The sequence below is a fragment of the Sciurus vulgaris genome (assembly GCF_902686455.1).
Source record: "Sciurus vulgaris genome assembly, chromosome: 14".
NCBI classification, from domain to species: Eukaryota; Metazoa; Chordata; class Mammalia; order Rodentia; family Sciuridae; genus Sciurus; species Sciurus vulgaris.
The window spans coordinates 58,174,234-58,196,767 of NC_136475.1; the positions used below are offsets into that span (position 1 = coordinate 58,174,234).

Sequence of the window (22,534 nt, forward strand, 5' to 3'; positions counted from 1 at the left end):
TCTAAAACAATAATAATCAACCATCCTTGGCCAAAAGACTGGTGACTGAAGGAGCCTATCTTTGAGAATCAGCTTCAGAAATAAATCTGCTCTTATGCTTCCTGTCTTGAGAGCTTTAGACACCCTCCCCGCCCTCAAAGTCTACTTCTTTAAGCAAAACTTCTGGGATTTTCAGAGTCTAAACAAAATCCTTGGAAGGAACAATGTTTAATGATCAAATCAGAGGCAAAATTATGCATCGCAGGGTTACCATAAAATCTGATATCTCTTTTCAAAGTCCCTTGGTATGTAAAACATATGGCAGTGTTAGCAATGATGAGAGACAGTGGGAGATACAGCTAAGAGTTCAATCAGAGTTTCTCTATTTACAAGTTGTGTTTTCTCCGCCACCAAGCCCCCACCTCACAACACACACACCCGCCCCCAGGGCAGTCACATTAACTCTCAGGGCACGTTTTTTCTTACTGTAAAAGTCCTGCTAATTTGACATGAAGCTTGACATGATGTGAGGCAGAGCACCTGTCACAGGGTCTATATTGGGCCTTCCAATGGGGCAGCTGGGGTATGTGAAGATTTAATAGAAGTAGAAGGAATACAAAAATAAATCTGAATTAAATTTTGCTCTCATGGACCTCACAGTCTAGTGGAGATATAAGTCAGTCACAAATAGCTGTACTGTAAAGGGGAGAGCAGTTACAACAAGAGAAATGCAGAGGAATCACTGGGGAAGCTGGGAGGAGTGAGAACTTGCCTTGAGAAGGGACTTGGGGGAGAAGGGACAAGGATCTGGCTTGGGCCTGAAGTAGAGGAGAAGCTTCTGAGCAGGCACTTTCACCCCTTCCGACGTGTGTTTGCAATTATCCATCTGACCTACTCACGGATGAAGTGGAACAGGTTCCGGAAGTGCCACAGATCACCCAACTTCACTACTGCAATTCTGCAGCAGAGCAGAATTGAGAACTGCCCACTCTTTACCCAAAGCATTCGCCACAGATCACTCTGCCTCCTAAAACTGGGACCATTTGCGAGTGTAGAGGACAGGACGGGTTACTGAAAGCAACGGAAAGGCGGTGATGGGGCATCGCCAAGGTTCCAGATCCGGGGAGCAGGGACTCGGGATGGGGCGCGGTGAGAGGGGAGAGCAGGGGCGGGCCAAGGGACGGTGGGTGGGAGGGCAGGCCAAGGGGCGGGCGGCGGACGCGGGCCGCCCCCGGGGGCTGTCCAGGACACTGGCCCAGGCGCAGGAGCCGGCATTCTGGCTCCCTGGCCATGGGACATCGCTCCCCAGCGCGGCGGCCGCTGCTGGCGCTGCTGTTGCTGCTGCTGATGTTGCGGCCGCTGTCCCAAGCGCAGCGCGGAGCGCACTGCCCGGAGCCCTGCAACTGCGCGCCCGACAGCGCCCTGCGCTGCCCCGGCCCGCGGGCCGGCCTCACCCGACTGTGAGTACTCGGCGCTGCCCTTCCATGCAGGACCCTCGCTCACTCCAGGCCACCTGCCCTGCTTACTCCCTTAGTTCTCTTTGCTGGAAGTTGGGAGAAAAATGCTTTATCAAACTTCCCCTTTAGGATGATATTCCTAAGAGTTGTCTGTCACCTGGTGCCCCTGGTAGTCCAGACTCACACTTTCCTCATGTTTGAGACCCAGGCAGGGAGTATGGAACAGTCCAGAAGCCCCAAGAGAAGTCCTGCTTTCTGCCTCTGCTGAAGGGAAGATGGGTGCATTGCTCTGTTATCAGCAGTGGTCTCTGCCAGAGAAGCCTTTATGTGGTGTTTGAGCCTGGGCCAGCCGGGTCGGTGGGCTCTGGCACCCTGTGGTGCCAGAATGAAGTGCTCAGCCCCTAGGGCAGGGTGACTTGATTTGTCAACAGGGATGCTGGCAGGCCCACCTCCTCTGCCTTATCCTGGTGAGCATACAAATCCCTGCCCTGCCCCTGCCCCAGGTATTCTTATACTTCAGTCTAGTAAGCTAAGCAACCAAAGCCTGTGTCTGGTTCCTAGCATGCCCCCACCTCCACACCCACAGACATGATTAAGGGAATGTATGTATCAGCAAGCAAGTGCAGGAGGCTGTTTGTTGAAGTCATAGGGTAAAGAGGAGGCGAGGACCCTTAGGTCTCCTTTCTTAGATTTAGAGAGAGGTTCCACATATCACATCATTCTATTTATATGAATGGCCTGATAGACTGAAAGTAGATCAGAAGTTCCCAGGGGTTGAACAAGTTGGGGGCAACTGGTGACTGCTAACAGGTGTGGGTCTGGGATGAGGAAAAATGTCTAAAATTAGATTGTGGTAATGTTTGCACATGAACATATTAAAAAACATGGTATTGTACACTTTAAATGGGTGGATTTTATCTTACATGATTTACATCCCAATAAAACTGTTAGGAAAGAAATGTTGGGGGATGGCATCCAAAACACACCAGGCCAGTGGAGGTCTTCAATATGTTTTAACTATTTGAGGTGACTGGATTCTATGTTGGAGAAGGAAAGAGACCACTCCCCATCTCCTTTGGGACCCAGCTGCAAGTCCAGGGGTCTGTTCATGGAGGGATTCGCCCTCCCCACAGTGCTGGACTTTTCCCTGTGGAAGAATTAATGGCCTTCTGGGAATAGTTGTGGTTGAGAGAAACAGATAAAGGGTTGAGGGGTTTATATTAATTAGTTTCCATTAATTATCTTGTCAGCTCCATTCCCTGAAGGTGATGACCATGCTGATAGAATTTGTTTCAATCAATCAACAAATCCATGGAACCTGCCTTCCAAGTTCCAGCCCTTGCCCTTCCGTGACAAGCCTCCTGAATTGCTCTTATGAATGACTGTGCCACTAATAGCCATTTCCACTTGCCTAGTGCTTCCACAGATTAGAAGAAACTGTGATCCAGAGAGATAGAATAACTTGCTCAAGGTCCCATAGCTATAGAGTAGCAAAGATAGCACTTTATCTTTATCTTTATATTATCTTTTTTAGATCTCTTTGTAAGAAAATTAAATCTTCCTTAATTTAAAAAAAACAAAAAACAAAAAAACTTTCAACTTTTCCAAGTTTGGTACTGGGTGGAGAAAAGTCTGTGGCAGGAGAAGGGAAAGGGATGGGTGAGACAAATCCTAGCTCACCTGGGATTCAGCTTTTCACTGAGATCTCACAATGCCCCCCCCCCCCCCCCAAATGTTGCCACACTTACACTGGCCTCAGGAGGGGACTCTTTCCCTGAAAAAAAGCTGAAAGGAAAAAAAATACTCTATCTCATTATTCCACAGGATGGTTGAAAGAAGCCGAGAACCCATCAAAAGATTGTGTGTGTGTGTATATATGTTTGTGTGTAGTGAAGCCAGGGTCTCATACTCTATCACTGACCTATGTCCCTAACCCAACTTTTATTTCTGAATCATATTGTTTTGCAGTACTGGAGACTGAACTCAGGGACTGGCATATGCTAGGCAAGTGCTATACCTCTAAGCTACATCCTCAGTTCGCCCTCAAGATTTTACAGTTGCTGACTAGAGTGAGGCATAGAAGTAGGAGACCCATACAATAAAAGTATAGCTGGGAAGTCTGGTTCTCAAACGGGAGTTCATTCACCAGGTTCTGAAGCTCTTTACAACCCACAAGGTATTCCAGAGAAGTTTTCTACTTCCTCCATCTGCAGGCCCTATCTTAGCATCTACCCTGGCCTCCCAACATCCTCTCCTAGATATTTAGAGCCTTGAACCAAGCATGGTAACCTTCATAAGGTCATGTTTCCTGTAGACCAGATGACTGAGAGGTGTCTTTCAAGTGAGAATCTAATAAACACAGAGCCTATGTAAGATAACTTTTGGTATAACACAGTGACTACAACAGCCACATGACTAGATAAATGTATAGGAAGCAATAGGAAGGTTATTACTTCAAGGCAATGTTTCTCAAAGTGTGATCTGGCCCAGTAGCATGAGTACCCACGAAATGTTAGACCTGGGCTCTCAGGCCCCACTCCAATGTACAGAATCCAAATCACCTGGAGGTAGCACACAGTAGTCTGCATTTTGGCAACTCCCCTAGGTGATTCTGATGCATGCTCAAGTCTGAAAAACAGGGCATTGATTTTTTTTTTGTTTTGTTTTTTGTTTTTTGTTTTTTGGCTTGTCTGTTTTTTTTTTTTTTTTTAACCCAGGGGCACTTACCCACTGACCCACATCCCCAGCCCTCTGTATTTTTTGTTTTGAGATAGGGTCTCACTAAGTTGTTTAGGGCCTCACCAAGTGGCTGGACTGGCCTTGAACTTAACAATCCTCCTGCCTCAGCCTCCTAAATTGTTGGGATTGCAGATATGTACTACCATGCCCAGGCATTGTTCTTCATATATAATAATCTTCTTGGAGAGCAAGAAGTATATTTTAAACTTCCTGCAGTCATATATTTTCCTTCCCAATCTTCTGCCCATCCACCCACATATACAACACCTACCTACTGCAAAAAGGCAGTAAAATCAAAACCTTAAAATCAGAGAGAGATGAAAATAAGCAAAATGGAGGAAAGTTTGTTTTATGCAAAGAGGAACAGAGGAAGGAATCCATGGAGAAGACAGACCGAAGACACAAGTGATGAAGAGTCATATTTATTGGAGGAAGATCTCAAGAAGGAAGGAGGGAAGCAGTGATTTAAGAATATAAGGGAGTAGTTGATTTTAGAGCAGGGATAGCTCTGTGTCCTGAGGAATGAAGATGGTGCATAAAGGATCACTCAATATTAAGGCAAAGGAGAGGAAAAATGGACGGGCTCGTGCTGATGCCCCTGTTCTTGATGATGAGTGAATGAAACAGTAAATAATCATTACAAGATAGAAAATGCTGTGAATAACAAGTTATCAGGAGTTCATAAAAATAAAATAACTGAAATTATGAGGAGAGTATAGTCTTACCCTTACTTACCCATAGGAGTTGGCTCTGCAGAGAGAAGGGGACCACCCTAGAATCTGGGGGTTGGAGAAAGCAAGTACCTCAGAGGACATTAAAATTCATCAGCATCCCTCAGTAAATGGCAGTTTATGCTTTCATCATTTTGGGTCTCAATAACTCTGTCTTCTAAGACCTTCATCTAGAGTTCACTATTTGGTTTTAAAAGAAGAAACAAGTGCAAGAATTATAATTGCTTGTCATTGGACAGGCCCCCTGCTTGAAAATTTTGAAAATGACACTACTTAAATTGTTCATCTCTTTCCTCCCTTTCCATATTTTATTAACAACACTGGTATTTAAAATCTAAAATATGATACAAGAAATAGCCTATATTTTCACTTGTTTTAATTGATTTTAAAATTTTTCCTTTTCTTTCTCTTTCTTATTAGTTCCAGGCAAATGGAAAGAGAAAAAGAAGAGGGGAAAAAAATCTCACCTTGCACATGGTTATATAAAGATCTTTGTCTCTATGACAACAGAAAGGTTGATCTGCTTGATATGGAAACAGCTTCTGAAAAATCTGTTAGTAAGAAAATGCTAATAATAATTATGGCAATTTATATTTTGAATGTTGTGCCTGCTAAACAGAAATGAAACCTTTAGACTATATTATAAGACACAATCCAGAGACTCTGCAAGGATAAAATGTGTGTATCCACCAGTCCAGAGTCCCAGGAAAATGTTTCACTCTTGACATCCTTCCTGAGTGTCTTCCTCTTCCTTCTACCTCCAGTGGAAGTCAGGGTCCCAAAGAGCACTCAATGCTGTAGAAGTATGCACACGTGGAGGTTGTGGCTCCTGTCCTTGGAGTAGCAACACAGCCCAAGGGACTAGTCTAGGTGGGAAGAGAGAAGACAAGCCTCTAAGGATTCAGAGAATAGGTCAGTCGCCATAGAATGATGAACCCAAGGGACGACTTCATGGGCCAAGTGTGAGGAAACCTTGAAACCTTGAAAGAAAGAAGGGGAAAAAGACTCACTCAGAAGAGTCCTTGATGAAAAGCAAAAAATAAATAAATAAATAAATAAATAAATAAAGGTTGAATGGATTCTTCCCTCTTCATGCTTCTCCCAGATTCTCTGGGGAAGACATTTTTTTACGGGAAGATAAAAAGCCATCTGAAATCTTTGAATAATTTCTCAGAAGGCTGTTCAAAGAGAAAACAAATTCCATTATGTAATTCTTGACCAATAATAAATTTTCAATAGAAGTCATCTTGGATGGCTGGTTGCAAAGACATTAAAACCATGATTAGGAGTCACTTCCCCATGAAGCCTTCCCAGATATCCACCACCTAGAACCCCCATGCCCCACTCCCAGCCTCCAGCTTCTCCCCTGATAGGTTTGCTTTCATAACCTGTATTTGCATGCACTTTTGCACATATTTTTGTACATACCATAATGTAACCATCTGTTCAATGTGTACCTTTTCTACTAGAGCAGATTTTTGACCCTCAGTACCTTAACACTTGCAGCCAGATAACTGTTTGTTGTGGGGGACTGTTTTGTTCAACAGCATCCCTGGCCTCTAACCACTAGATGCCAGTAGCACTGCCCTCCCAAATTGTGACAATGAAAAATATCTCTAGATATTTGCCAAACACCTTCTGGAGGGCAAAATCCTCCTTCAGTCCTTAGTTTTGAATCAATGTACTAGAGTGAGAACTACTTAAAGAGGTCTTAATCAAGGAAGGATTCCCAGAATTTTGCATGTATTATGATACATGCAAAGTGTTTACTGAGCTACGTGATGACTAAACTAAGCAGAAAACTACAAAGGAACAAGAAATTGATGCAAAAAGGAAGCATGTGTGTTAACTAGCTTGATACCACATTTAAGCATCATTTTTTAAATCTCCATCCTAAGAATGGGAAGGTGAAAGGGTGCTATAGGAAGTGGAGGGAGTTCCTCCTGTCACTGTTTATGTCAACATCCAGGTCCTAGAATCTGCAGGCTCCCAGTCTGTCCTTTAAATGGGAAATAGCAGACATACCAGCTGCAAAGAAGCAGACCTGGAGCTTACCTTTATTAGTATATCCCATCTAGATGTTTTAATTTTGGTTGGTTGTTTTTAACCCTCTCAATAGGGAAAGCTCAATCCCCAGCCCAAGATCCATTTAAAAAAAAAAAAAATGTAACCAAAACAAACAGAAATGCCAAGGGAGCCAGAATCAAGATAGATGGGTTTCCAGTGCAGGATACCAGGTAACAGCTCCTAGGAAAGCAGCAATAATACAGAGAGAAACCTATCAAGCTGTTGCAAGAAGAATAGCTTGACTTAACTTCTCTGCAGCTGGGCCAGACCAAAAAAAAATATATCCAAATTTACTTCACTTCCTCTGGTAGAAAGCAAAGAAGCAAGGAAGAGAGGAAAGAAGGAAGGGAGGGAGGGAGGGGAAGACAGAGCAAAAAGGTGCAAGGTAGGGATTGATCTTGAACCTCAGTTCTGATTTGGCCCTCCCAGCCATGTTTTTGAGGCAATTCTTAAGCCTGGTTGTGCTAATAAACAGACTCCTTATAGGAAGCTTTAGAAAGACCAAATTTTATTAGTTTAAAAATCATCCTCTTGGAGAAAGTGAATGATGTCCACTAGCAGGACACTAAAAAACAAACAAGAGTTCCCAAAATCTCAGTGGAAGTATAGAGCCAAAAAAGTTCATGCCCAGATCCCTTTGGCATTGGACCCAGCCCTCCCTTAGAGAGCAGTGATTCTTTGGGCTTTTTCTTCCTTATTGTTTTTATTACAAAAGCAGTAAATCAGATTAATTCAGGGATCAGCTCTGCTCCTTTACACACCTCTATCTTCTTCCCAAGTCCTTTGATTTGGCTTTATTTATTTGTTTTATGCCAGAGATTGAACCCAGGGACAATTTGTCACTGAGCTATATCCCCAGTCCTTTTTATTTTTTAATTTTTAAACAGTCCTCACTAAGTTTCTTAGGGAATCCCTAAGTTGCTGAGGCTCGCTTTGAACTTGCAATCCTCCTGCCTCAGCCTCCTGAGTTGCTGGGGTTATAAGTATGCTCCACCATTGACTTCTTTCTTGAAATGAGGCAACAGAGTCTCTTTTCAAACTATCATCTCCCAGAATGGCTGCACCAAACAGTGCATATATAGCTCTGATCTTACTCATGGGACTTTTGTTGTTGTTGCAGTCCTGGGAATTGAACCTGGGCTACATTTCCAGCCCTTCTCCCTTTTTATTTTAAGACAGGTCTCCCTAAGTTGCCCAGGCTGGCTTCAAAACTGAAATCCTCCTGCCTCAGCCTCCGAAGTAGCTGAGATTACAGGTATACACAACTATGCCCAGAACATGTGAGGTTTTAAAGCCAGTTCAGTCACAGTAGTAGAGAGAGGCCCTATTGCTCATTTGCCAACCTGAGAAGGTGGACACCATGGGGCATACGTGCTCTGTTCCTGCAGTCCCCCTTGGTTCAAGAAAAACAAACAAACAAACACTTAAAGCCAATTTTAGCAAATTTCCCATCAGTTTTTTCTGTACAGAGAAAAAAATTAAAATAGTCCTACTCACCAGTCAGGTGGGCTCTGTGACTTGGTGGGCAGCTTCTAGCAACTTCTCCACAGGGTCCTCATTACTCCCAGTTTCCACCTCACTGGGAGATGTCACCCCCCTCCCAGGCAGCATCACTCACAGCTGCTCTCTGTGTGGTCCTGTACCGTAACCCTGTAATGCCACCTGAGCTAAGCTCAGAAAAGCCCAATTTATAAATAAAACTCAACTTTCAGAATGAAGGTTTTATCCTTTTCTGCTGTTACATTTGTCCTCTGATGCAATGAGTTCCTAAATCCTCATGAAAAGCAGCACACAACATTCCTGAGCTCACACGGAAAGGGAACTCAGGTGTGAGAGGGTAGGGTCTAACACAGGCCTCAAATTATCTTAATTGATCAGTAAAACAAATACCAGGCAGACCTGAGTTCTAGCGCCAGGCCATTCCCTAATTTTCAGTATAGGTTTTCACTGGTGATCAAATCTCTATGCCATGTTTAAAAGCAGCGTGGTGACTGCTGCCTCTGAAGGGGACCTGCTGTGATGAGAATAAATAAGACAATAGTGCCAAAAAGTAGCAGGAAATAAAGGTTTCACATAACTACAAAGTGTTAATGTAACAATCTGATGAGGCAAAGAAGACCAAAAAACCCACCGCCCATATATGAGGTTGAACAGTAACATCTATCCTCTATCACAGGCAAACCTGAAAAAAGAGTTTTGTTCCTGGAAGGTGCTAATTAGAGAAAATTACCCACTAGGTCTTCTCAACCTGTGGGTGAATAAATTAGAATGTCAAAATAGCAGAGGTCATTATTGTCTGGAGTCTAATATTCTGGCCTTTTCAGCCCAAACTGCATTGCCTCTGAAACCTCCCTTCTAATACCTATTATAGGTTGTTTTCTAGTCCTATCTTCACAGTAGGGCACCCAAGCCCGTCCTGGATCTTTTCCTTCCCCTGTTCCCCACACTAAATCTCAGACTGGACACAGAAAAATCTTCAGATTGGACTTGCTCACCACTCAGGAACTATGCTCTGAAATGCATAGGATCCAAAGACATTATCCCTGTCCTCCAGGAGCTTATAGTCTTTCAAACATAGGAGATGAAGGCCCAGTTCTCAAATAACTGCAGGAAATGCAGAAGGTGATAAAAACTAAGACCAAAAACTAGGTAGGAGATCAGAGTAGGAAGCCATCCGTTATAGCCACAGCAACAAAGGAAACTTAGCGGAGTCTCAATTCTTCAAGGCTCACCCTATCACAGCAGGTGGCCAAGCCAACAAGCAAATGTGGTGACCCCATAAACTCAGAACTGGCCTTTGATACAGCTTAGAAAGGTTGCTAGGAAAGCACAGCTCAAAATCTATTCTGGCCATCAGCATGTGCTCTGTGTTATAAACACATGATTGATGGAACAGTAGAATACACCATGGAAATTTGGTGTGGGGTTCTAGTTAAGGCTTTTCTCATTTGCAAGCACTAGAAATCAACTTTAACAAATTTAATCATAAGAGAAGAACTCACTAGAAGGATAAGGAGGTAGAAGGATGCCAGTAAGAACCAGAGAGAATCTGGAATCCTAGCAACAGGAGGTCAGGAACTTTTCTCTAGATTCCACTTTTTAAATGAATCAGTTCCAAAGACTTCTCCTCTCTGTCTATTATAAGTTTTCAATTTCCAGAAAACACACACACACACACACACACACACACACACACACACAACCCCAGCCTGGAGCACAGAATCAGCCTGCTCAGTCAGTGAGATTTTTCTATGCTTCCAGAAGAAGGGAGATTTTTGAACCAAGAAACCACACAAATTGGTGTCTACCAGAATAGATAAATTAGTGAAAAGTGAAGGCACACATTCCACTAATTTCAGGTATTTCAAACCCAACCTTTAATTAAAAGTATGTGGTATATCAGTAGCAACCAGCATTTACATGCTCACTCAAAAGAGAAGGAAAAAAAAAAAAAAAAAAAAGACTTTTTAAGTAGCGAGCAAAGAAGCTTGTAATGAAAGAGCTTCCTGAAGCATATCTGCAATGTCACTGCCCTGACAACATAATATTCTCTGCTTCTGAAAAATATTTTTGAGAAATCATTACAAATGACACAGACATTCCCCAGGGAGAATTCAACATGTAGTTTTATTTACCAGAGTTATTCTTGTCATGTTACATTATTGCTGGACGAATTAAGGGTTAGAGTGGGTTATTTTGCTTTGTGTCTTTAGAAAACTTTAAATGGTTTTGAGTAAGGGCTTAGTTATGTTTACCATTTTCCTCTGAGGCTTTTTACTTTTAATTTAGTTGTTGCACAAATGACTTGGAAAATCCATTACCCAGGGAATCTTCTTAACATGACAATTCACAAACTCCACACAGCAGCTTCTTTGGTGCTCTGGAATGGCTGTCTTGGTGGAGAGTCACTCGAATTGTGCTTTTCAATGGGAAGGTTTCAACTGATGGAACTTTTTAAAATCAATAAGCAAATGTAAACTCTGCAGAATGGCTTGCTAGAGTTGAAATATTTAATGAAAGATTGTTCTTTATCATTTCTCTAAAAGGCTATCAGGAGCCTATTGATACCAGGGGCTTATCTTAAGCCAAAAGAAAGGTACCAAATGGGAATGTCTAACCTTCCTCACAATTGTCCTATATATAATCAGTGGGAGTCAAGAGTCAGAGGCAAGAGTCTGAGAGGCAAGAGTCAAGAGTCATAGGTACTTTATAGGCTGACAGGTGACTCATGAAAAAGTCAATTCCAAGGTACAGAACCCACCTACCTATCCTATCACCTGCCAAGTGAGTAGAGTCGTCATGAGGCGTAGCTTAAACTTTTCACAATGAGTTGTTGTGAATTAAACTAGTTACTGAATTACTATCTTATGCTAGATGTTGTACCAGTATTATATAAACATTTTCTTATTTCAGCTAAAAAATGTACAGGTTTATCACGTTCCATAGATTTAAATGAAGCCATGATTTGAAGCCAGACATTCTGGTTCCAAAGTCTGCACTCTATGCACATGTACTGTCAAGAGAGAAATCAATTGCATTTGTATATGGAAGATATATTCCTCAAATACATAACCTGAGATGGGCCTTTAACTAAGAGTAGAATTTGACCAGCAGAGAAGACTGGAGATGTGTCACGTAGAGGTAACAACAGTGTGAATGAAGTCAGGAAAATGTGAGGTGAGTTCGAGAAGCACAAATGGTCTGTCTAGTGAAACTGTCTAGTAGAAATAAGATATGAGTCCCAAGAATAATTTTTAAATTTCTGGTACCTACATTGGAAAAGTTTTTGGAAAGGTGAAATTAATGGTAATATATATTTTATTTAATCCAGTACAGACAAAATATTATCATGTCAACATGTAATCAATGCAAAAATTATTAACAAGGTATTTTACATTATTTTTTCTCACCAATTCTTCAGAGCCTAGTATTTATTTCATACTTACAGCTTATCTCAATTCAGACTGGCACATTGAACAGTACAAGTCTAATATACTGGTTACATGAAGGGAAGAGTGTGTGATATAACTGACAAATGAAGATTGAGAACTGAATGAAAGACAGACATTTGCAGGAGCCAAGGGGGAGCATGGAAGAGACTGGAGTGACTTGAGTGACATAGAGGGAGCTATCAGAAAGAGTAATCAAGACCAGGCAGAGAAGAGCCAGAATGGAGTAAAGGGAAGCAAATTAGGGGCCCTAGAATAGTCAAGGTTGGGAAAAGAATGGCCAGAAGTGGCAGTGGGTAAGGAATAAACAACTGGAACCAAGAAACAAGAGCGAGAAAGCAGAATCCACAAGAGACCAAGTGTTCAATGGTGGGACAGAAGGCATGGTTACATAAGCACCTGGGAAATTTTCAAATAAGTGCAGGGGCAAAAACGATGTTGACATTAAGCACAAAGGAGGACAGAATAAGGAGAGAAAAAATATTCTGGCAGTCTCCAAAGATTCAAGAATAGAATGTGCATCCTCAAGTTGAAGCCTGGGCACAACCCCTCAATAACCTGAGGCTAGGTTTTTCACAGGAAGAAGAAAGAACTGTGTAATAGGGTTTATCAACAAAGTCCAAGTGAACATGCAGATGTGATTTGATTGGCAAAGGACACCACAGTGGACTAGGAAGAAGTGACCTTGATCTAGTCCAACTCTGCCCTTAAAATTGTCATGTGGTTTCAGGGAAGTCATTTCACCTTTTCTCACTTAAGATTTTTCCTCTGTAAAATAGGGGCTTGGACCAAAGGACTTGTAAGCAGCCCCTTCACTCTGACTCCATGATCCTAAAACAATCAGTGCTTCAAGCTGTACTCAACCAATAATCAAAACCATCGGCTGTATTTTTAAAGAACATTCTAAAATTTTCTGATGTAAAGTTTAACATATTGGATGTCCATCTATACTGACTTCATATTTCAATTAATACTGAAGCCTTAGCTTCATCTAGGTAAATACTGAAGAGGCTAATAAATGAAGACATACCCCATAATGAAGTTACTAAATAGATTTATGCCTAGGAGAGCTCAAAGTTTAAAATCATTTGAAAAGGGGAAAGTCATTTTTATTTCATTCCAAGATTAAAACAGGTTTATTATAATTAGTGAGCAGATTTGAAAAAAACACAGTAATTTGTAAGTCTCTGCTAAATGTAGAATAAGATCTTATGTAATAAATATAAAAATATTACCATTCTTTCAAATTTCAAACAAAACCCCTCCCATTTCAACAAGTTCATTAGGGGGAAAAAAAAAAAGCTTTGACCTTCTCTAATTTCTTTTTCCCTCCCTTTGTTTTTATACTGTTTTAAAATTCAGGGTGTAGCCCTGGCAATAAACTAATCATCTGTGGAAAATGGATGGATGTTTGTAGCTGTCTTAAATCAATAATATGGATGGTTTTCTTAAACAATTAGAAGGTAGTAAATAGAAATATTTCACTTCTGCCATGTGTTGGACAGAGGAAAAGCAAGGTACCAAAGATACACACATACCCAGGCTTTGAGGATTCCAGATGAACACTGGATGTCTTCCCTGGCTCTCTTCTCTCTCTGGAGCTGCTCAGCCTGTGGGCTTCAGAGGGTGGTCCTGCCTGGGAACCAGTTTGCACTCTTAGAAACCAAGAGGAGGTGAGAGCCCTATGGTTATAATTTACTTTATGCAATACCTGTCTTTAAAGAGAGAAAGAGAGAATGTGTGTATCTATTGAACCCTATTTTCCATTCATCTAGGGAGTTTGCTATTTAAAGGAATCCCACAGTGAATCCTTCTGCAGAACAATGAACCCTTTAATAATGCAAATGTCTCTCAATTGATAGGTTTTTATAAGCAAAGATTTCCAAACCACCAGTTTCCTTGAAGAGGAGACACAAGAGCCCTTCTGGAGAGTAATGAAGCTCTCCAGTTTTCAGAGTTAGTTAACGAGTTAGTGAACTGGACAAAATGACTCCTTCCATGGTCCACTGTGCCAAAAAGAAGGAGGATCCAAGCCCCATCTCTGAGGACCTAGGATACATTAGGAATGACAAAGGAGGGCATAAACTGACATTATTTTCAAACTAATTAGACAACTGAATCCTGTAAATTTCCTCATTGCTCTACTCTGGCACAGATACACCAGGCGATTGGCAATTTGGGTTGGCTAGAATGGGGATGGCGTCAGTTGCCGAGGTGAAGGAGTTATTAGAAGGAGCTTGAAGATAGAATTGTTTTGAGTAATCCCACCGTGAAATAAGAGGGCCACAACTTTATTCCACACACTGATCAGTCATTGGATGAGGGCTGCTCAGGAAAGAAGACATGATCCTTGGTGAGGTAGCAATCCTAGAATGAAAGTGTAATTCCAGGAGAGTAACTTAGTTAAGGGTTTCTGCCACTCACTCTCCCAGAAGCTGGGAGAATGAGCCTCTGTCCTAAAGGGTAATTTTGGCAGCCCACCAGAGCATCCATTAGAGGAATTAACCCAACTATACTAGGTAGTCCCAGCACAAAGTCCCTATCTGTGCCAGGGGGCCCAATTTGAAAGTCTGAATTCAGTAGTGAGAGATACTAGGTTGATTTTAACAAGATAGCAACTAGGAACTGGTCTGGAGCAGCAGTTTCCTTTTAGGAACAGAGATGCAGGGATTGGGAATCAGGTGATTGGGAAGAACGGAATGCAGGAACTAGTTGGAGCCCCACTTCCAGATGGACTCTGGGGATAGCTACAGGATTAGGAATCAAGACAAAAGCAAACACCAACATGGCATGGAGGTAGCCCTGCCAGTGCATTCCTGCTCCCTGTGGTCCAGTTTAGACCATGCCCAGGGATTCGCCAGTCATGACCAAAAGATTCCCAGACTAGGGTGAGGTGACTTCATTCCAACCCTAAGCTGTAGAGACTGCTTCTTCTTCAACTCTGGTCCACAAATGGAAGAGTTGGGGACCTGCAGATAGATGGGATTAATGAGTAGCTGGACATCTCAGAGCTTATGACATTAAGGCAGCTTTAGTCATCCCATCTAAGCCTTTGTTTCAACCTCTATGGCAAAGTCACTTGGGCAATTATGAATTATGGATTATGGGGTTTGGCCATAATTCAGGTGCCACCTACACCGTATTATTGATTCATTTAAAAATCAAAGTTTAAAACTGTCAAAGGACTGTGAAGTGTAGTACATATAAGTAGTTCCATGGTTCCACAGTTATATTTTTCCATAGCCATCCCATTTATTTTTCAAGAGACAACTCTGCACCCTGACAGTTCAACCACATGTTGCTCAGTAATCCTGGTTCTTTGCCACCCATCTGAGATGTACATTTTAGAGTGTCACCCTCTTGCTTGAGACAGAAAGATAGTGTCCTTCCTTTATTTTCCCTTGCTTTATGCATTCTCTCTTTGGATGGAGAACAGCAGAGCTGCTGAAATGCCCTTCCTTTGGGCTTTTTTCTCCCTCTCTCCTTAGCTTCTGCTATCAAATGATATTGATTAGACCTTTCTACAAGAGTCCTGAAGTTCACAGAATTCTTGGAATATGTATATGCCTAACTTAAGAAAAAAAAAAGAAAGAAAGAAAGAAAGAAAGAAGAAGGAATGGGGGAGGGTGTCAGGCAGCATATCAAAATAAGACTTTTCTATTTGTCTCAGGTACAGAGGGTTAAAGATAATAGTTTTTTATTCAAATAACATTATCATTGGTCTATTCAACATCCTGGTACTAGTCATCTTTCTGTCACAGTGACAAAAAATCTGAGAAAAGCACCTTAAAGGAGGAAAGGTTTATTTTGGTCCATGATTCCAAAGGTTTCTGACCATGGTTACTTGGCTCCATGACCTTTGGGCCTGTGATGAGGTAGAACAACGTGGGAGTGAACATGTGATGGAGCACAACTGCTTACCTCATGCAGGCCAGGAAATAGAGAGGAAGAACAAGAAAAAAAGAGGCCAGGGACAAAATTTACCCTTCAAGGACATGCCCCAGTGGCCTACTTCCTGCAACAAGACCCACCTCCTAAAGTTTCCAACACCCCCCCCCCCAGTAGCCTATTAAGCTATAAATCCATTAGTTGAGGTTACAGCCCTCATGACCAATCAATGTCTACCTCTGAACACTGCTATAATTGGGGACTGAGCTTTCAACACATGAGCTTTTATTTTGGTGGTAGCGGGGGTTGTCATTTCCGATCCAAATTATAATAGCCCTCATCTGCTTTTAATTATTTATTTTATCCCCGTCTCCCACGTTTGTTCCTGAGCTCACCATAGACAACCAATCCTAATATATTTCATGTGTTTTATTCTAAAATGTCCAATGTCTGGTGTGCATGAAGCTGATTTCTGCAAATAGCGTTATATATATATCACATTAGTTGTTTCTCTCAATCCCATGATTCTAAGATCCACCCATACTGTTCTGTGTGCCTTCAGCTTCCAAGTGTTCACCTATTTGGTTAGGTATTTACTGTGTACATTGTAACTGCATCCTTACCCAGGAAGGGACACCTAACTCCCTGATGCCACAATGTGGTCAAGAAAATTCTTGTACAGGTTCTCTTAGGGATTAGTTTAAAAATATCTCTGAGATGTATACAGGAATGGAATTGTAGGATTATTTCAATAATTGTTCACATTGCTAAAAGTGTCTGGCATCATGGGAAGAACAAAAGAGACATCCATCAGAGAAGGAAGCACCTACAAAGGGAGTATAGTGCCAATGGTTATTAAAAAATCATGTCTGAACTGGAGGAATCACTTTTCATGTTCTATAGCACAGTGGGTTAACTATGGTTGACAATAATTCATTTAAATTTCAAAATAGCTAATAGGATTTAGAATGTTGCCAACGCAAAGAAAAGGTATCCGTCTGAGGTGATAGATATGCCAATTACTCTGATCCGGTCATTACACATTATACAGGTGCATCAAAATGTCACGCTTTACCCCATAAATATTGACAATTACTACATGTTATTTAAAAATAAAATATAGTTTTAAAAAACCAAGACAACCACAAATAAATTTAAATATGGCAAACGATAATTGAATGTTGAGGTACTGTTCCAGTTGAAGACAAATCAAAAATGGAAACGAGATTTCCTGAAATAAAAGTATTAAGCAATGGGAAAAATGCTTTGGATTCACAGAATCACATTCTCCATAGTGTCTCATGGGGACACATCTGCTGTGAAAAGCACAATGTACCTGCCTCACCCCTCTCTTCTCCCCACTCTCTGGTCTCAGGCCTCTTGCTCCACCCAGACACATCCACAGAGCTGTCTGCTGTTTGATCGGTGTCCCTTTTATGGTGGGGACTCTTATTTTTACTCTCATCATAGCTGCCTTTCCTGTTCTGCAGCATAGGCATCAACTCTACAAAATTTCATCTTGCACCAGGGCTGTTCCACAGTCACTGGGGACAGCCAGTGTATGATCTGTAGCTTCTCTGACTCCTGTCCGACCTTTGCTCCTCATCCTTCATCCATACATCAATCAAGAGCTCAGGCAACACCCCCCCCCCGAATAAATCTGAACCAAAGTGCTCCTCTGGGAGTAGCAAGCTCCCATTTAGGGGCACAGACCGCCTGTTGAGAGGCACCAGCTTCTGGGTTCCATTTACATGAATAAACACCTCTGAAGGGTTTGGTTGAAGCTTTTATGTAAACACTCTCCAAAATATGTTCTGCACTGCATTATCCCCAGCAATAAAGATTCTGGAATCAGAATTTGGCTGTCAGTTTTATTGATGTTGCATGGGGTACAGTAGAATACAGCTTTCTCTTCTGGAAATTTATTGGCTTGGCAGTGCAGAAAGCAATAAAACTGTGTTTTTAATCAGTAAGCCAAGTACACATGATTCCAGAAGAAATATAGGAAGCAAGCATGCCATGGCAAGAAGATTTCTCCCTCCACTGTCCCTGTTCTTCTCAGGGAATAATAATTTTGGGTTTTGACCAATGTGCTTGGTGGGACAGTCATCAGGAACAGAATCAGAGGACCAGGTTTGGATTATTTTCTCTAGGCTGTATCATTTCTAAGAAACTGTTGAATGAAAGCACTCTTCTGAAATCTCTAAAACTCCTCTGTATTAGCTCCAAGAGAGGAATTGCTGATAAGCTGCTCTGAGAGAGGAACAGAGAGTGTGACATGCTTCCTTTCAAAAGAAGCAAGGATGGAGTGCTTGTCCTTCCACCTTACTCACCAACAGACAATGGGTTAGGAATCACTTGCTTCATTTAGCCCAGTACTGCACATTGGAAAAGGCATTCAGAGTCAGTCTGCTTGCTTGTTACCTTGTCCACAGTACCTAATTTCTGTCTGATCCAATTTTTTCTACTATCAAAAGGGAAATATCCCTTCCCACCATTATTGCATGGATAAAATAAAGTTATATGTGGGTGTGTGTGACAGACTTACATCATAGCAAGTTCTTTCCAACACCTCACTGATTGAAATCTGCTCATCATAGAGGACTTGTTTCTTCTTGAGAGCTAAGGTGGTCATTACTGTGTAGACATGTGAAAAACTGAGCCAGCATCTCCACCCTTTGTTCTCATACAACCTGATAGTCTTTGGATTTCCACTTGAAATGTCCTGATCCACTCCCTTCTTCTCTGCCAGTCCTGAGACCAAAATCTTGAACCATTAGAGATGCTCAATAAATGGTTGAATGTTCATCCCTAACTTGTAGAAGCTTTCTTATGCATCATCTTAACCTCAAGATCTGTAACCTTCCCATGTCATCTTGAACTGGCTTTCCTGTTGCCAAGTGTAGCTCTTTTCCCAACTCCTATGTCTTATACAGCTTTCACCTCAATTTTATGAATAATGAAGTTGTTCCTGTAGATGTCAGGAAATGCCTGAAGGAAATGCTTTCATAAACATTCTCCCAAATGACATGAGATACCCATGTGAATAAAACCATAGGAGCAGAGTGGTCTGATTGGGATTATACTGAAATGACTGCCTGAGGAAGAAAGGATAGGTGGAAAGGGGCATGTCCTTACGGAATCTTCCCTTCTCCTACCTGCATGGTTTCCAATTGTATTTTCACCATTCATCTCTCCACTGTATCCAAAAAAGCTTCTTATTTCATCCTCCCAACCAGACTTAAAAGAGCACTCTAAAACCATTATTAACTGTTTACTTGGTGCCAAGCCTTGTCCTTTACAGGGGTAGTCTTGATTAATTACTACAATCCTGTGTAATGGGAATTGCTATTCCAATTTTGTTGATGACAAAAGAAACAGAGAGCTTAAAGAACATGCTCAGGGTCACATAATCAGGAGGTGGGACAGTGGGGATTTGATCGCAGATGTATCTGATTCCAGTGTTCATGATTTTAACCACCCAATTACACATGCTTTGATGAAGACCAAGAATGAGTCATAGCATATCTCTTAATTCATATGTTAGAATTCTCAACCTGCATCTAGTCATTGTTGTCTCTGTAGACACACACACACACATACACACACACACACTCATACACACACATGCACACTTTGTTTACAAACTTAAGGAAGTCAGTCTGAAATCTTAAACTCTTGGTTTTCCATTTTTCTTTTCTAGCTCACTCACCTATCTCCCTGTCAAAGTAATTCCATCTCAAGCTTTCAGAGGACTTAATGAGGTCGTAAAAATGTAAGTAAGATATTGCATATCAAAAGACATTCATAATAGAAATAATGAATTTATCCTAAAAAAATACAATCAAAAAGGAATAATTTTTCTAGGAGAGAAATGGTGTTTAGGACACCCAAATATTTTTATCTTCATAATACAAATAATATCTAGGAGCCTTTGAAGAAAAGGTAGGATTTTCAAGAGTCATTAAAATCCAGATAATTAACCTTGGTTCAAAGAATTGAATGCATTTTGATAAGTGATGATACACTTTTTAAGTAACAAAGAAGATAGATTTCAATCATAAAAATTCTTCTACTAGAACAGCTATTCCCTAGTGTCACATTTTTAGATAACTCCCACACAGAAGAAATGTGTTGGAAGTTTATTGTGCATCAGAAGATAATCTTTGTATCTAAAATATAATAAGTATATTATAAAAACACAGTATTTATAGCTTTATTGATAAAAGGCATTTATCAAAAGTGTAAAGCAGCCTGATAATGCAGTGTGATTTCATGTCTGTCAGAGGTAAGTTCAATCGTTTGTCCCTGGGTTTCAGCTTCCAGGGTCAAAGACTCTATACATAAAAAGAGAATTTTCTCAGGAGAAAAAACTTTCCAGAATCCTCCTTAATGCTAGCCAGAGTCAAAGGATGATCATTTTGTTCCTATAGGGCATCTCTAATCTTAACAATCCATTGGACTTTTCAGGCAGATTTACATCTCCAAAGAAGATGCTGCACTGTTAATCCTAGCTCCCTGGGCATCTCTGCTGCTCTTTAGGGCATTTAATATTCCCATTATTAAATTATTAACATTCTATACTGAAAAAGATAGAAGCAATGAGAATATTAAACTAAGAATTGTGAGAATATTAAAAATAAACTCAAGAATAGTGCATCTTATAGTATATTTGCTACAGGTTTCAGACATGTCAGTTAGAGTCTAACCCATGTTCTTCTGCCTGCTCTCAAGTTTAAATTTTGAGTTTTAATAACTTTTAATGCATTAAGACCTCCTACTAAGAAAAGCACTCACGCAGTTAAATAAGCAAACATTAGGTAGGAATAAGATGAATCAGCCCAGGCAATCCATTTCTGTGTTGTTCAGAAAAGACATTAACTGCCTTAGGCTCTGCCTTTCTATGAGCTAAAGCTCTCATCAAGTCTGAAGCGTTCAGTAAGCATTAACCTTAGAAATACACAAATGTACAATTTGTGAATTTGAGACTTTTATCTCAGCTGGCAGCAAATGATAGCTCATGTAGGGATTTTTGGGTAACACTGACATTACTGACATGCTTAGGGATGGTATATGACAAAGATGGTTGCTTTATGTTTGTGTCTTTAAAAAGTAAGTTTATTCACTAGCCCATTCATTTATTCATTCATTCTCTATGCACCAGGCAATATGAACTACCAGGGATTCAGAAGGGAATCAATTTTTTTTTTGTCCTTGACTGACTCACAGAATAAGAAAAATAGTCAAGGAAAAGGATAATTATTATCCATGATGGATGCCATATGCAGAGGTTAACCATTGCCAATGGCCTCAGGAGAGGGTTTTAGGAAATCAAGGTTAACAGTTATTAAATAGCTAGGTGTGGTGGTACACACCTGTAATCCCAGTAGCTCGGGAGGCTGAGGCAGGAGGATCTTGAGTATAAAGTCAACCTCAGACTTACTGAAGCCCTAAGCAACTCAGTGAGACTCTGTCTCTAAATAAAACATTTAAAAGGTCTGGGGATGTGGCTCAGTGGTTAAGTGCCCCTGGGTTCAATCCCTGGAACCAAGAAGAAAAAGAATTTGTGAAACAACTAATTCAGCCCAAATTAAAGCTTCAGTACAGTGATGGAATTGGGATCCCAGTGTTCCTAATCCTAGTCTGGAAACCACATAAATACTATCTGCCTCTCCTTGCAGGGCCCCAATTTCCACAGTTATAAAACAAGGGAGTCTGGTTAGATTTTTCTCAAAGGGCCTATCCACTTCTAACAAATCTGTGATTCTGACTCATAGATAAACAAGAGAAAAGCCTGTCATATAAATGGGGGTTACCGAAACTTACATTTCAACTGCACCTGGGTTGTAGACACCCATCAGCGCTTCTAAAGGGAAATGTTAGTACTTCATGATGTAAGCAGAACTTGCACATTCTGTTCTTTTCCAGAGGGACACAATGAAGTACCTAGTTGTTGGGTTACACACACACATATACCTCATTATTATGTAGACATAATCATTTCTTTCATGTTTCTCTTTTTTTCACTTTTTTTTCCCCCTCTCCCCAGAGAAATCTCTCAGAGTGATTCCCTGGAAAGGATAGAAGCTAATGCCTTTGACAACCTCCTCAATTTGTCTGAAATGTAAGCATCAGCTAACAGATAGTTTATTGCTGTACACTATTACCCTTGCTGGCTGGAGCCCACTTGGTATTTGTATTCAAGCATCCACTGCTAGGAATCCAAGAGGAAAAGACTAAGCAATTACTAGGTCTGGGCAGGCACTAATTTCTCTCGCTGCAGTGGCCTGAAGGTTGCCATGGTGACAACTGCTTCTTCCTGGGAGCTGTATAAACCCTGAAACATCACAACACAATGTTGGAAATTAAAATTGACATTGTGAAGTTCTGCCAAGTAGCTCTTGCCTTATGGAAGGGAAGGTATAGAGTACTTGGGGTAGTTGGAAATTTTGGAAAGGAGCTTAGAGATCATGAACTGGTTCACTGGGGGCTGTTCTGGCATATTCTTTCTGTCAGTAAATGCTTCTTGAATACCTACCAAGAAAAGCCATGTATTGAGCCTGTGTATGTTGGACATGCTGTATTTTGCTGGCGTGCTATTGTGATGTTTTGAAATTAACGTTTTAAAGTAACCCCTTCCAATTTATCATTTTCTCTTAATTTCAAAAAGAGGATGGGAGAAGTCCAACTCAATTCAGTTTTCACATGACGAACTTGTGACCCA

General features: G+C 41.1%; 1 protein-coding gene across 2 annotated transcripts in view; it reads left to right on the forward strand.

Annotated features, from left to right (window-relative positions):
• Positions 1-1,269: 1,269 nt before the first annotated feature.
• LOC306644577 (lutropin-choriogonadotropic hormone receptor) overlaps positions 1,270-22,534 on the forward strand; it is a gene marked incomplete at its 5' end in the record, with an annotated part of 55,330 nt that continues 34,065 nt past the window's right edge. For both annotated transcript variants that reach the window (XM_079111626.1, XM_079111627.1), the window contains 3 exons: positions 1,270-1,439; positions 19,514-19,585; positions 21,860-21,934. In XM_079111626.1, the coding sequence (XP_078967752.1) occupies positions 1,270-1,439; positions 19,514-19,585; positions 21,860-21,934 (317 nt within the window). The remainder of the gene's footprint in view (positions 1,440-19,513; positions 19,586-21,859; positions 21,935-22,534) is intronic.